The sequence below is a fragment of the Patagioenas fasciata genome, chromosome 27 (assembly GCF_037038585.1).
Source record: "Patagioenas fasciata isolate bPatFas1 chromosome 27, bPatFas1.hap1, whole genome shotgun sequence".
Taxonomy (NCBI): domain Eukaryota; kingdom Metazoa; phylum Chordata; class Aves; order Columbiformes; family Columbidae; genus Patagioenas; species Patagioenas fasciata.
In genome coordinates, this window is record NC_092546.1 from 4,049,766 (window position 1) to 4,065,770 (window position 16,005).

Consider the following 16,005-nt stretch of genomic DNA (forward strand, 5'->3'; position numbering starts at 1 on the left):
CCCGGCAGCCGCCGTGTGAAGGGTTAATGCCACCGGGAGAGTTGTTACCGCGGCGGGAGGGACGCGGGGCGGCGGGTTCTACCTGGGGGGACCCGGAGCTCAGGCCTTTTGTGTGCGGGTGAGCTGCCAACAGGTTACCTGCGGGTTCAGGAGGCTGAACCCCGCTATATCCTTTGAATAATCAGCCAAAGGAGAGCGGAGGGAAGCTGGTTATGGCTTTCAGGCAATTAGCACATCAAACAAAAAAGCCGGGGCAGGCTTCAGAATGTTTATTGAGAAGTTGAAAAGCAGAGTCCTTTGTATTATTACAAATTGCTTGAATAGAATCCTGATTTCCCTTTGTTGAGAGACACGCTTGGAAGAAAAAAACCCCTCCATTTTCAGTGGAACAACTTTGTGTGTTTGTTATGTTAGGAGATGTTATTTTCAAATGTGTTTCAACTTCTGGCTTAATTCATAGCGATTGTTAATTGGAGCGATATCTGAGGAGTATAGCAAGTACAACTTTCACTCTCAGTTAAACAGTTCTCTTTTATGTTTAATTTTGTTCTCTTCCACATAGTCCCATCTGTTTCGCAGCTAAAATTTCTCAGCCGTTTCAACTAGAAAGGCAGATTTTGTAGACTGACAGTCATTTGCACTTCTCTGGAGAGAGGGGTAGTAACTGGCAACAGTAGCACAATTTAAAGGGTAATTATGGAATCGATACCGTGAAACTGCTGAACAGACTGGATCAGTGGATGTGAACGCTTGTGTGAACACTGTGGGAAGTACCCCAGATAAAGCAGACCCGCAAACACCCTCTGATGCGAGCCTGGGATTCAGGCAAGCTGTTTCCACATAATACTCCTCCACTGGAGCAGAGATTGCTGTGCTTTGAGTGAAACGCACCTTGCCTTTTTTTTTTTTGTATTCCTTAATACGACATGAAAGAACAGACGGCCACGTACCTTCATCTTTAGCGCGGGAGTCAGATGGAGCCAGTGTAGATAAAGCACAGAATGGGAAAAATGGCCTGAGAACTTGCAGAGGAAGGTAACCCAGAGAAATGTTGTAGCAAAACAGGTGAAGCAATTAATTAGATGAGTTTGTCCTGGAGTCTTAGAATGGATAGGTTGGATGGCAGCTGAAGGTATTTTGCTATGAAGATAACCGCCTGAAAAGAGCGTGTTAGGGCTTAGAGTTGAAATTAGAACTGGACTGCAATTTGGGAGGTCGAGCTTTGATGTCTGGTGCTCTGCAGACCTCCTGTGTGATCTTTTTACAAAGAGAAGAATGCTGAGATTGAGTGACTTAGGCTTTTTCAGAAAGTATTAACCGTGCTCTGAAAAGCACATTTCAATAAATTGTCAGGTTGGATGTGTACAATATGTATTTTTTGAGCTTTAACCGTGGTCATACTCCTGGTTGTATTTTCTCAATGGGAAGATGAGTATAATAGTGTTCCTAAATATCTGTTTAGAGCTCAGGAAGCTTTCCCTTTCCACGCTCATTGTCTAACATCATGGCCTCACTTTGGGTCGGTGTCCACCTGTAATACAGATAATGAAGAATAATGTTGCTGCTCTCAACAGTAAATGAGAACTGCCAGGAAGAGCAAGACACTTAATTTCATGTCTTAGGTGAAGAAAGGACTAAAAACCGCCCTGTTTTCATAAGCTTCCAGTTGCTGAAGCTGGATTTTATTTGCTTTAGGAGTTTGTGTAATGTATATGCACAAAATTAGTAAGCAGTTGGATACCTGAGGTGTTATTCCATCTCTACAAATTTTGCCCTAAGATTTGCTTGCTTTAACTTGTGTCTGAATCACATTTGCCTTTCCTCTGTTACAGCTGTTTAATTAATTCTCTTTCTTCCAACTGTGAAGTCTACAATAATATGTGGATCTTCACAATTAACTTAATCTGTTTTTTAAGACGCTTAATGGGATTTTTGTGCTTTGAGTGAGACACTGAGTACACCTTCTCTGTTATCCACTGATTAGAGGAGGATTCAGGAGTAAAAATTGGAATTGGGTCATTTTAGCGTTGGATATTGTGCAGGCGTGTTCTGTGTTCGACTTGGTCTTTGAAAGTACCTTAATGAAATATATTTAAAAGAATACAAGGAATATCATAGCTGTATTCTAATGGATTACCTATTCCAGAGAATATCATAAACCACCAATTCATGATGTAATTTCTCCTATTTTAAGATTAGTTTGCTGTCAGTGCTGTGAATGCTGTAAGCTGTGAACATCAGGTTCTGTCCCTGACGCTTTCTAGAAATAAAGATCTTGCAATCAGGGCTCTGCTGGCAATTGAGTTGATAAGTGAGGCAGATAAACCCATCCCTCTTTTAAAGCTGTTTTCTCTGCAATACTAATACTAGGAAGAAAATAGGTATGAAATGATGCTAGGAGCTATTTTTATGATAACTTTTCTGTTGGCAACGCTGTAGTTTTCGATGTGAGACTAACCTCTCTGCGGAGGCTGTTGAATTCCTCCCCTGCAGTCATCCAGCGTCTTCAGTTGGTGGGGCTCAGCGTTATGTGTTACATGTAAACGGTTTCATTTTCCTTCTGCTCTTACCTCTGTCCTGAAACAGTGCACGGTTCAAGTGAAACTGGAGCTGGGGCACCGAGCCCAACTGCGGAAAAAGCCCACGACCGAAGGGTTCACCCATGACTGGATGGTGTTCGTGCGCGGCCCGGAGCAGTGCGACATCCAGCATTTTGTGGAAAGGGTGGTTTTCCGGCTACATGAGAGCTTCCCAAAACCCAAGCGAGGTGAGTGCGTTTTTGAAGATGGATTATTAGGTCATCTTTGTGTGAAAGAGCATCGCGCGAGTCAGGGTTGTCTTGGACTGTCAGTTTGCTCTGAAATATCTTCTTAAAGAGCAGCAAAATGTACGTTGCGTGCGCTTGAGCTTTAACCTTTACTGTCATTGTTTGAGGAAGGTCAGGGAGAATGGGACCTTTCTTCTGCTGAAAGGGCTGGAGGTGAGATGCTTTCTCCTCTTATTTAACCATTAGTGCATGCAAGTTTTCAAGACAGCGATAGCAGGAGATAATTCATGTTACAAAGATGGGTTTGGTTCTTTAATATTCGCCAGCACAAGCTGGCAGCGTGTGTTTGGGGAGAGATGCTCAAATACTGGGCTTGTATACGTAGTGGAGTGTGTAGATTTTTGCATTGATAAGTAAGCAGCCATCAGGATTCTTGCAACTTCTAGTCCCAGGTGCCAATTCAAATAGTATTTAAGCTGGCAGAAATCAAGGATGCCAAAGGGATGGTGGTCTCTGAATTAATGTATTTAGTCAGCAAGGTTGGGGAGAGTGTACAGATCGTAGTGTTATTTTCTGCTGGATCTGTTCTTTTCTCTCTCTGGCTGCGCAGCGACAGGAACCTTATTATTGGCACGGGGCAGCAGGAACGCGCGGCCGAGGTGGAGGAGCAGGAATTGTCCTTTTCGGCAGCGATGCCGAGTTAGATCCGCTTAAGATTGTGTAGGTGTAGCTGCATCTGCGGGGTTATTGTTCTGTGGTGTTATGAGGAACGCTGCCTGCTGGAGAGCGGTGATGGAAATGACTTTGTGATGGGAATTATTTCTTGGGAAGGCTGCTGGGCACGTGGGATGTCCTCGGACTACCTGCCACCTTGGTTATTTGTGAGAGTCCACAGTGGAAAGTAATTCCAAGGTGTTCTGCTCCTAAGGACGTGAACCTAGTCTGTATGTTAATAATATCCCCTTCCAATTGATGTAGTAAAACTGATGGATGATAAGCAAGTGCAATACTGAGCTGCAAGCTCATTTATAGAGTAAAAGCTACAATCCGCCGTGCTACAATTCTTGTCATCTGGTGTAATTGCTTTATTACAAACAACTGTGTTGGGATAGCACACGGGCTTTGCTCGGTTGGTTGCTGTATCATCTCCCTTTAAAGAGGCGTTTTTTCCCATATCTGGGTTTTGCACGCTTTCTTCAGCTTGCTCATAATACCAACTTGTTTTACACCGAAGCGTGTCCGGGTTGTACATAAAGCCCCGACGGATGCGTACAAGTTGTAAATGTGTTTGAAGGGTTTCTTGGGGTGGCTCGGACAAAGCCCGTTCTCCGGTGAAGGTGGGCTCGTGCTGCTGGCACATCGCGTCTCTAGTAATTGTATTTTGTTAGGGTAGAGCAGCAAAGGAACAAAGGCTGCTTGGCACATAGTCCTCAGATCCCTGCTGCCACATTGACACTGTTCTTTGGTTTGGGGCTTTTTCCTCTAAATTTCTTGTATGAAACGCAAGTTTAGAGATTTCGATTATTTTTGGATATGCGCTTTTTTCACAGTTGATTTTTCAGTGCTGCCTTCTATCACCTTTATGATGGTAAAAGTGCTTAGAGCTGGGGATAGTATATCTGCATTAAAGGAAGACAATTTGTGTGCTTTGAGGTTTGAGCTGGTTTCCTAATTGTATTAATTACTTGGAATTCTTTAGAGAAGGTAAAAAGATTTGCACTGAATTCCTCTAATTGCCTAATTGACTTTATTTACATATATTGTAGTGCATAAATTAGATGCGAGTGCATCTGGTTCCTGAGAGAATATCTGTGCTGGGCTCGTGTTTCTTCTGGCAGCTGTTATGTCGTGGCCAACTAAACGATGGCAGAAGCCTTGGAGTTGGCTTTCGCTGTGCTGAAACGCAGTGGGAGATGATGGGAAGGATTCAGTAACAGAAAGATACAACAGGTAGCAAGACAGGGTGAACCGAGGCAGGAAGCGCGTAGATTAACTTCTTAGAAACGATTTTGTCGTAGATGTTTGTGCAGCAACGGCGCTGTGACCTTAGCGGCAAACTGCTTCACCTTTCTCCATTTCCTTGTGTGCGCAATGAATAGCAGCGCTCACCTGCCCTTCGGGTTTGTTCCGAGCCTCTGGCAAAGCCATTTGGAGTGTGGTTGTTACATAATTGTGAAGATTGAAGAGCGTTTCAAGGAAAAAAAAATGAAATCTTCTTGTACGGTATAATGTTTTGATTAATTGGTGTCAAAGTAAATTTTTCCCTTGTTGTAAATTGCCACGTTCTGGGTGTTTGCCTTTTTTTTCCCTTTTTGCAAGACAGCTTGAAGTGGCAGTTTGCGTTGTTGTGGAACAGCACTGAAATGTAATTGTATCTCCCTGCAAAAGAGGGGGAAGAATCTCACGGAGATTCCGGCATGGAGCAATTTATGTTTCCATGGGAGGAGCTAAGAACAGGTTTTCATGTTCTTAACTAAGCCTATGACCACCATCTTCTGTTGGTTGATTTGTGGTGGTCTTGTTGCTCTCTTGTTTGTTTGGGTTGGTTTGTCAGTGTTTCAAATGTGTCCTGAATTGTAAGCGCCTCGTTTCTCATCTTGCACCTCCTTTTTGGTTAAAATCTGGTCACATTGTATTCCAAGTTAACATTTGTCTGTTCTCTTTGCAGTGTGCAAGGAGCCCCCTTACAAAGTGGAGGAGTCTGGCTACGCAGGCTTCATTATGCCCATTGAAGTGCACTTCAAAAATAAGGTAGAATCTGATTTCTGGTCTTCTAATTGTTTTGAGCTGTGCCAGAACCTGAAACTGCCTGACAGAAAGACTCTGAGTTATGTGACTGGTTTATGTGTGTGTTTTTTATTAGTCTAATAAATAGAATTTAACTGGGAGTTGGAAGCTCCTGCCAGACTTCAAAAGAAAGCTTTTGGCAGAAATGGGATTGTATCGAAAGGTGATATCAGGACAGCGTGATGGTCCAAGAGATTCTGAGCAGAGGTTGTACCATTTGCACCAGGCTTCTCTGGAGTGGGTAATATTAAAGCAGTTTAAAATATCTTATGTGAACAGGAAAGTAACTAAGCGTAAAGCACTGATTTTTATAGACATTTGTAAATACTGTGGCTGGCAATATCTTAAAAATTGATTTTTTTAATTTGCAGTCTTATTAAATTAATTGTATGGGTATAAAATTTGCACGGGCCCAAGACAAAAATTTGCATTTATAGGAACAGGTATTTACAGCTATGTTAAAAATATTGTTGTTCTGATTCAGTACTCTTCCGAAAACACCAAATGTTTTTAATCTCAAGACGCGTTGCCAACAAGTATAAGAGAGTTGGACGTTGGGATTTATTGCTTGTTTTAAGTCTTACCACAGAGGTCACGTGCTACGTGACTTGAAGGAGGTTGTGAAAATAGGGATTTGGGCCCTTGCGTTCATATCAACTCTGTTTCAGTTAAACTGTTTTCTTAAACATGAATACTAAATCCTTCTGGTTTTGATTACTACTGAAATACATTTTTAAGAAGTTCTGCTTTTTATTAAGAGGGAACCGAGATAACCTTGAATTTGACCATTAAATCACATCACTACAACGTGTGCTCTCTTCCCACCCCCTCAACCCTCCGAGCCGTAACCCCAGGTTTTGTCGACAGCAGATTGCATAAAACAACCAAATTCTCTTTAAATTCCCAGCATCCTTTCCACGGTACCTCCCCATATATATCTATAGTTTCCTCCTCGCCCAGTCTAGCACAGTATGCTTTCCTGGCGCTGTCATTTGGTGAATAATTAACATTTTAGTTGGGTTTTTTATGCCCTTCCACATTGCCCTGACCCCACTTGATGAGTGTAACCAGCCAGTGATGCCACTGACCCACAAGGACACTTGTCTGCCCAACCTGGGAGTGCTTTGCCCACAACTGTTTTTTGTGAAGAGAAATGGCAGTTAGAGTCCCGTGGATGAGAGTTGTTGATAGAAGCAGCTTTTTTGGCAAATGCTGACAACTATGAGCTGAATGCAAAAGAAACCCAAAACCTCAAAAGCTTAAAAGTAGTTTGACATCTGGTGGCTTTGCTGAGGTTTTGGATGGAAATCAGGAAACTCTTTGTGCTGCACGTCGACTTAATTCAGGTTCAAAATCGACCTTTACATTCCTGACTAAAAAATGTGAACGTCTCCAATGCTGATTTCTTGGAAGGGCAATTTCTGATGACTGTGATGGGTGAACTGTGTTTTGTTTCTACCTTTTTATTTTTCCTCTCCTGTATTTTTTTGGTGGGTGCACTTGTTTGCACTGACATCTGCGTTCATGTGCTTTGTTTCTCTTTGTCCCTTATTCATATAAGAATGTGGAACTGGCAGATTTTCTGAATCTAACTTGGTTTCACACCCACCGGGGTCATCGCTTCTCATTGTTTCTGTACACACGTGACTGCGTGGTTGTTCTTTCCAGCATTAAGGGTGGGATGGCTTTTATAAATAAGGGAAATAGGTGGTCTCTGTTCTTAGTGGAAACAATGGAAGTAGCACTTAATTTCACAGAATCCCAGAATGTCAGGGATTGGAAGGGACCTGGAAAGCTCACCCAGTGCAATCCCCCCATGGAGCAGGAACACCCAGCTGAGGTTCCACAGGAAGGTGTCCAGGCGGGTTTGAATGTCTGCAGAGAAGGAGACTCCACAACCTCCCTGGGCAGCCTGGGCCAGGCTCTGCCACCCACACTGGGAAGAAGTTTCTTTTCAAATTTAAGTGGAACCTCCTGTGTTCCAGTTTGAACCCATTGCCCCTTGTCCTGTCACTGGTTGTCACCCAGAAGAGCCTGGCTCCATCCTCCTGACACTCCCCCTTTATATATCTGTAAACATGAATGAAGTCACTCCTCAATCTCCTGTTCTCCAGCTCCAGAGCCCCAGCTCCCTCAGCCTTTCCTCACACGGGAGATGCTCCACTCCCTTCAGCATCTTGGTGGCTGCGCTGGACTCTCTGCAGCAGTTCCCTGTCCTTCTGGAACTGAGGGACCACAACTGGACACAAGATTCCAGGTGTGGTCTCCCCCTTCTAACCCACCCCAGGTACCATTGGCTTCCTGGCCACAAAGGCCCAGTGCTGGCTCATGCTCACCCTGCTGTCCCCAGGACCCCCAGGTCCCTTTCCCCTATGCTGTTCTCTAATAGCTCATTCCCCAACTTACACTGGAACCTGGGGTTGTTCCTGCCCACATTCAAGACTCTACACTTGCCCTTGTTATATTTCATTATATTTTTCCCTGCCCAACTCTCCAGCCTGTCCAGGTCTCTGATGGCAGCACAGCTTCCAGTGTCACCACTCCTCCCAGCTTGGTGTCACCAGCAAACTTGCTGACAGTCACTCTATTCCCTCATCCAAATCATTGATGAATATATTGAATAATACAACCCCAGCACTGACCCCTGAGGCACTGCACTGGATCCAAGCCTCAACTGGACTCTGCCCCATTGACCACGACTCTCTGGCTTCTTCCCTTCAACCAGTTCGCAGTCACCTCCCTGCCCGCTCATCCAGACCGCACTCCCTCAGTTCAGCTGTGAGGGTGCTGTGCAGACTGTGTCATGGCCAGAAATCCCACACGGCTCCCCCATTCTAGCAGGTTTTTGTTGATCTGTACCCTCTCAGTTGAAACAAGTGGCAAAGCCTTTGGGATTTGTTTATCAACGCACGTTTAGCTTTGTAGAGGTGAGAAGAGAGAGCGTTTAAAGAGGGAGGGAAGTGCTCTGTGCAGGCTGAGCTCTGCCATGGTTGGCTGCATTTTTTTCCACGGTTTAAGCTCCATTCTTAGCAGTTTCCTTTCCCTGTTCTCATTTGTTACTAGGCTGATAAATCGTGGTTATTGGAGCCAGTGTACTCTTTGCTTTGGCTGCAGAAACGTGGACCTGTTCACTGCTAAGGAAGAGTTCTACTAAGAATGGCTTAAGAATATCTTTAATGAGCTCGGGGATTTTTTTTTAGGCAACTTAGCATAAAACCGCCCATTAACTCTTTGCATTGGAGTATTTTGTTTGTTTGCGGCAGGACAGTCAGTGCTCGCGGACCCGCTGAAGCTTTTGGTGCATTTTTGTCACACGGGGAAGTGTCAGAATATTCAAAAAGGATTCCAAAAGGTGCAGGAGCCTGGTTTTATCCTCTATGGACACAGTCATGCCTTGTTGGCTTGTGTTTGTCCTTCCCGTGCTGTAATTCAGCTCCTCGATAAGCAGGTGCTTTCTCAGTCCTGTTGTTTGAATTACAGGGTCTATATTTTGCCTGTTGCTGTGAACTGGAAGGTTTGTGTATCCGAGATGCCGTGTCCTATACAGGGTGCAGGACTCACAGTCTCAGATGGGACCAACAACCCCCCCGGAGCCTTTTCCTCTGGAACTGAACCCAAAAATGAGCGGCAGGGGCTCAGCGGGGTGAACCGTGAAGCTTTGGGAGAGCACGGTTGGCTAATGATAGCGAATCATTTGGGACTGTTGGACTGAAAACGTTAGCGTGCTATTTTTGTGTTTAAACTCTTTGTGTTCCTTCCTGTAATGAGGGCCGCTCGCAGTGGCTTCTGGTGCTCGAATCAATACAAACTGGGTACAATAAATGCGTCGGCTGGTTTTTCTACTGCTCTTCCCTCTCCCCCGCTCAATTTCAACCATCTTGAAGCTTTTCTCGTGGCCTCATTGTTGTCTCCAAATACATCTCTTGTAGTGGCGTTCATTGTTATCTGGAGGCTGTAATGCGAGTGTGACTTTGGTATTCATCTCCTGTTACATTTTTTGCATCCTAATCAAATTAGATCAACCCCCCTTTCCCCCAGCAAAGCTAAAGGTCTCGTATCCTTCCATGCTACTCCAATGTAAGGCAGATTATATTAATGCAACATGGATAAGATGTTGTATTAAAGTCTCTTTAAAGATGCTACCACCTGATTTCAGTGCTAGAGATAAAAGGCTTCCAGTATTTACATAATGGATACATGTAACTTGGGCTTTTTCTGGTAGTGAAGAGGGAGATAAGGGAAGAAAGCGGAAAAATCCGCTTGATTTTTTTTGTTGTTTTCCAGTTAGGTTCAAAATCAAAACGTGCAGTTTTTATTCTGCAATATTTATAGGTGTGGTACATCAGATACAGAGGAAAACCCTGGAGAAAGGAAAGATGACTTGTTTTGAAGTAGGTACGCAGTGGAGACATTGTAGGCGGGCTGTGCCGGTGGCAGGACGGGTGGAACGAGAGGTGAGTTGGTGTCAGGATTGGGCCGCAGTGAAGGCTTCAGCTTGTGCAGTGCTCCTCGAGAGCCCGTGTTTGCACGAGACACTGGTTTTACCGCACAAATCACTGCGTTATTGGGGCAGCGCCTGCGTAGGTTTGAGGAAAGGAGGAGATTTAACCTGTTGGTATTTATTTGGTTTTGCTGAAAGTCATGAAAGGAAGAGTAAAACTTGTCCTTTCGTCCAGCCTTTAAGTGGAAGCGTTTGCTCCCATTTTTTATGCCTGTTCTTTGTTATCTTACCAAATCTGTAGTGCTTGCTTTTGTGTTGCTGACAAGTGGTTAATATATATATATATATATATATATGTTTTTTTACCTTTTCTGTTATAACTTAATACATATTATCAATTATCTGAACAGGCTCTTTTAGTGGCCGAACCACCAAGTTGCGTTATTTCAGTAGCCGATCAGCATGGTGTGTTCATGGTCACCTCCATACGCTGAATAAACCACAGTGCCTGGCAAGGAGGCGTTGAACGCAGCAGCTTTACCGACCATACCAGCATCATATCATGTATTTGTAACAGCCGCTAGATTCTTAAACGCTTGTGTTTGAGCATTGAGCGTATTTTCCTCATTTTCAAACAAGGTAATAGCCTTCAGATGGGGGAGAGTTCCAAAATGCTGTTTGGTTACTTTACTTAACCATGTGGAATATAAGATAAGAGTATTTCATGGGCTTGTTAGCAGAGTGTACCATAAGGCTACTTGCTTTAAAATGAAAAGAATATTGGGCTATTCCCTTTGAAATGTCCTGTGTGGGAGCGGGTGGAACACCAGTCAGACGGGTTGGACGAGCTGGAAAAGGGGGTTTCATTTCTCCGGACATTATGGATAAATGATTCTGTCAGGCTGGATGTCAGAGTTACTGAATAACCGTGAGCTTCCTTGGTGTGCTCGCGTTTTGTGGAGAATTTTGGTTTATGGCTTTCTAAAAGTGATTTATGAGCTTCATGCGCACGCTACCAGTGAAATCCTGATTGGTGTTTAAGTGGAAACGGGCACACCCTGCCTTAAAAAACAGGACAAGGAAATTTTAACAAAGACTTTGAAAAATTCCTCCTCTTACAAAAAGAACTTTAACCCGTTACTTCAAACATCAGGAGGAAAATGAAGCGGTTTCAGTGTGTTTAACAATGCAGTGGCAGACAGGAAGCCGAAAACACTAACAATAAAAGTGTAACGTTCTGAGCTTTGGAGATTGGGGGTGGAATAGGGGGGTTTGCTGGATGGAGGGACAGAAAAGCTTGGCTGTAGTAGCTTTGTGGTGCACTTCCAGTTTCCTTCTGGGGCATTGTGAGGTTTAAGGGGCAGATAGAAACTGAGCTTCTTGCTGGGAGATCCCAGACCAACTTAACTGTTTCATGGCCAAGTTGGCCACCACATCTTAATCTGGATAACTGCAATATCTACCGGTGTGATCCGTGCTTTCTAAAGCCTTTCTTGAATGGTCTCGGGGACAAAATATCCACCGAAACTCATTCCCCTTTTCAGTGTTATTTGTTGGAATCAAGGGTTGAATATCAGAAGGTGGATTCATGCAAGAGTAAAGCTTGGCTTACACTGATAGTTGCTACTCAAGCCTGGACTTAGGCTTGTAGACTGAGGAAGTGCCAGCCCTGCGTTGCAGCTCATAGATCCCAACACGTTATTTAAAAGACTTTGAAGTGTGGCTTCAGCGTGGCTTTCCATTGAAACTTGAGCATGCGGACGTCCAGATTTTCCTTGGGTTTCTTTCCTCTTCTCGCCCCCCCTTTTTTTCCCCTCCCCTCTTAATGGTGGTTTTAGGGCAGAACCTTTGGGGAGGACCGGATGGGTTAAGCTTTGCAGGGTGTTGAGCTGTAATCATTCCCTGTCAGGGAAGGCAGTAAAGGAAAGAATGTTTATTTGCAGCTTTTTTGCTTTGAGACTTTTGTACTGGTGCTTTTAGGAGCGCTGTAATCTTAACTATTCACTGGGGTGGGGGCTTCAGACGGCCTGAGGCGATACAAAGGATATTGTAATGATGGCGGGCTCGGTTCCCAGCGCTGTCGGGATCTCGGAGCTGGAGAAAAATCACATTGAAAAATGGTCTTGACTTTGCAAAAAGCGGACGCTCTCTCTTCAGCAGACGTACAGTAAATATTTGGGAGCTTCTCTATATATAAAAAATGAGATATGTAAGATAAAAGGGGGATTAATCCGCTGCCCCTCTCCTTCTCCGAAAGCAAACAGGCAGATGACAAAGCGGAGCTGTGATAACATGAGTAAAACCTGCTTTTGCTAATATATCCAAGATCGATTTATTCTACGTTGCAAACTAGGAAAAGCATTTTAGAAACCATCCTTAGCTCCGTTTGGATTTCTATTCGTCCTTCATTTAAGTTTATTAGACTTTGAGGGCCCCTCTCCAGCTGCTGTTGGAGCCCCAGCGTCAGCACACACACGCTAATGATTCGCTTAATGGGAATGGTCGTAGCAAGAGAGGAAAATGACTGTGTGGTGTATTTTGCGAGTGTTTTTCTCCTTCTTCCCTTTGATCTGTTTTAGCAGCCGTGGATTCTTCGGGAGTTTCCAAAAGAGGGTCTGAAGCCCCTGGTCTTGGTCGCATGTTCTTGCTTTTATGTTTCTGCGTAGATGTTGCCTTCCCCTGTTTCGGGAACCCAAGATTTTGACTCCCGGGGGGGCTTAGGCTACTGATTTTGATATAAACCAGGTGTGGTTACCACACTTTTTGTTATTAAAGGTATAATTTTTCCAAGAAGCAGCTTCTTTAGTGAGGTTTGCGTTCAGCAAACAGCAGGAATCGGTGTAGTCTGGAGCCTGTTTTCAGCAAATCTAAGGGCTCGGGCTGGGAGCCTGTGGCATCTGTTCTGCCCAACAATGCGACGGCACCAGGAGCCACTGGATGGACCTCGAAACGCATAATGTGAGATCATACCAGGCAATGTCATCATCGATATTTGTAATACACAAGTAGCATGCGATAATTGCAATTTTGGGGGAGAAAAGGGCTTTTCTGCAGTTGTTTCTGCGGATGCAGAGCGTTCGCCGTGCTGCGGCAGGTGGAGCGGAACCAGCGAGGCGCAGCTGATCCCACCGTGCGTGCAAACTCCGCGTTTCTCCAGCAAAAGTGCCCTTGGAAGGTTCAAAAGCCCGTGGTCTCTTCCCATTCAGGCCCTGCAATGTGCATATTGAAAAGGATTTTACCAGGCGAGTCGGCCTTTTACGGCTGCATTTGATCCTTGCAGAGATGCTGTGAATTCAGAAGTTGTTCATTCTCTAAGTAAGGGATTATGCTTTGCTTAATATTGATACTTATAGTTGAATAGCTTCCCAAAGGAGATAGGATCTGAATTGGGTGAAAGACAGAATCGTGGCTAAAGCTTCTGAATCCGCTTTCCTGGGATACTTGAACAGCTTTCAAGTGACCATTTTCAGTCAGTATCCTTGTCCGTGTGTTGTTTTTGCAGTGAAAAGCCATGCCTGAGTTTCTGATCAACAATATGTTAACCAAATAGTTTATTTTCTAGCCCTTTGGTACCATGATGAAAAACTGAACGCAGCACTTACTCGGCGCTTTATTTGGGGTTTTGAGGAGTGACCATTTGAATTCTCCACCTTAATACACTCGCCAAGCTTCTTCTGTTTTTGCAAAGTCTTTCTTGTTTTTAGGAGGAGCCGAAAAGGGTTTGTTTCACCTACGACCTGTTCTTAAACCTGGAGGGAAACCCCCCCGTGAACCACCTGCGCTGCGAGAAACTGACTTTCAACAACCCCACCAAGGAGTTCAGACGCAAACTCATCCGGGCCGGAGGGGTGAGTGCCGCGGGGACCCGAGGAGGTTCCGCTCCAGCGTGCGCTGATCCCCTTTTGCTCTGGCTTGCTATTGTTTTACCCCCTGCTTTCCACATTTCTATAAAGGACTACCCAGCCGCTTTTTACTCCTGGTTACATGAAGCAGAACTAAACCGTTGCCTGTGTGATTGGTGGTGCTTCGTTTTTAACTGAAATGTGACCATTAATATCAAAAACCCCTCTGAAAAATGGTCCTGTGTGGACGTCACGTGTTGGCCGTCAGTTATGGTTTTCTGCAGCCTTCCAGTGTGTTCCTTACTCATTTTTGCCACAGGAGAGCTCAATACTCAGCACTTTCTCATCAATAAATATCCTCTGTACTTGAGGTCACCTGCCTGTGGCTTAGATAATAAAAAATTAAGGAAAAGCGTTAGAATTCAGAGCAAAAATGGGTGCGAGAGGAGAAAAACAGGGACACCCTTGAAGGTACAGTAGGATACGTACAGTGGATGAAGTTATTTCTGGGTGAGCAATATTCAGTGATAGACTGAGGAAATGAGAACCACAAGATGTAGGCAAATGAGCGTAAACCACAAAGTGCATGAAGTGTTTAACCAGGCAGTGAATGTCGAGACTGCATTTTGAAGCACCTATATATATAGTAATTATCATTATATTCTGTTCAAGGGCTTTATTCAAGATGATCTTAATTGGGGGCAAAATTTTCTTATGGAAAAAACCCTACATTTCTAGCCTGAAAAATTAACAAAGGAAAACAGGCCGTGGGGAAGTTTGACCCTAATAAATCTGGAGAGTGATTGCAGGCCACTCCGTGCGAGTTTTCCTTGCTGCAGCCCCAGGGTGGCTGGGACACCGTTGACCTTCTCAGGTTCTCACAGCACATTATTGTGTGCCTGATGTACCGAGGTGGTTCACCTGTGGTTCTGACCACAGGGAGGTAAGAAGGAAAGCGTTTCATGGAGCTCAGTGTTAAGATCTTGTCAAGGGAGATACCGTAAACCTGCGTTTCTTCTTTTCCCCTGAACAGGCGAATTCAGCTTCTAAATTGATGAAATCTTGCTCGTTCCTTCTGCATTTCTCTTGTGCGGGATGCGAGCGCTTGCAGCAGAACACGCCGTCCTTGTCCAGCGCTTTATTGCCTGCTTGTGCTCAGAATATCAGCGTTCCCTTGGGGAAAGATACTTGATATTGCATGTTCCCTTTCATTCTTTCGGTGCTTTTTTGAGGAGTTGCCTTGAAAACGGAGAAAATATCTTTTTATGGCCTGTAAGCAGGAGGAAAAACATTCAAAAGATGAATGATAGTGTGTTAATTGAGCCAAGTGACTTAACATAATCATGTGTTAATAGTCCATGCGACTTGTACGTAATTTTTCTTCGTTTTTATGACTAGGTAATGGTAATGCCAGAAGGAGCGGAGACTGTGTCAAGGCCCAGTCCTGATTACCCGATGTTGCCCACGATCCCGCTCTCTGCCTTCTCGGATCCCAAGAAGACCAAACCGTCCCATGGCTCGAAGGTCAGTGGAACGTCCTTTGCTGTCACCCCCAGGTGAAAAAGTCTCTCGGGACTTGCTGCTAAGAGCTTGTTTAGCAACTGTTTCTGCCTGCTGCTCATTCCAAAACCTCCTTCTCTGTGCTCTGTGGTTCGCCAGCCAACGGTCTGGAACTTAGGATAATTTAGGAGACTTTTGAATGGTTTGCTAGGCTTCTCCCCAGGGAAATTTTGAAAAGAAAACTCAGTGTCCAAGACTGGGAGTTTTTGGTGAATCGCGTCGTCCTCCTGATATTCTATAGCGGATCAAGTGGAATGGAGTCCACCTTAAGTGTGATGAAGCTGGTTTTGTGTAAATCTACATAGGAGAACCAATCCCCTAGCAGTGTGTTTTGAAGCAGATTACATACACTTTATCGGCCCAAACGGTCCCAAATATTAAGAGCAATTCATTTCATAGTGTAATTCAATTCTGATATCCATTTTCTTCAGGGCTCTATAAACATTGCTGGCACTCTGGTCATGCTTTCTGATGCTGATGATATGAAACAGAGTAAAGATGACTTATCTGCCAGGGGCTGATTTAATTTCGGTCAGGAATTAAGCATTACAGAACGCGGAAGACAGAAGAGAAACGAAGGGCTCTGGGGAAAATTGCCGGTAGCTAAA

At 44.4% G+C, this 16,005-nt stretch overlaps 1 protein-coding gene across 2 annotated transcripts in view; it reads left to right on the forward strand.

Moving 5' to 3' along the window:
• Positions 1-16,005, forward strand: part of MLLT1 (MLLT1 super elongation complex subunit) — a 29,027-nt gene that overhangs the window by 533 nt on the left and 12,489 nt on the right. For both annotated transcript variants that reach the window (XM_065858191.2, XM_071799751.1), the window contains exons 2-5: positions 2,587-2,767; positions 5,436-5,518; positions 13,700-13,843; positions 15,236-15,361. In XM_065858191.2, coding sequence (XP_065714263.1) covers positions 2,587-2,767; positions 5,436-5,518; positions 13,700-13,843; positions 15,236-15,361 — 534 coding nt within the window. The remainder of the gene's footprint in view (positions 1-2,586; positions 2,768-5,435; positions 5,519-13,699; positions 13,844-15,235; positions 15,362-16,005) is intronic.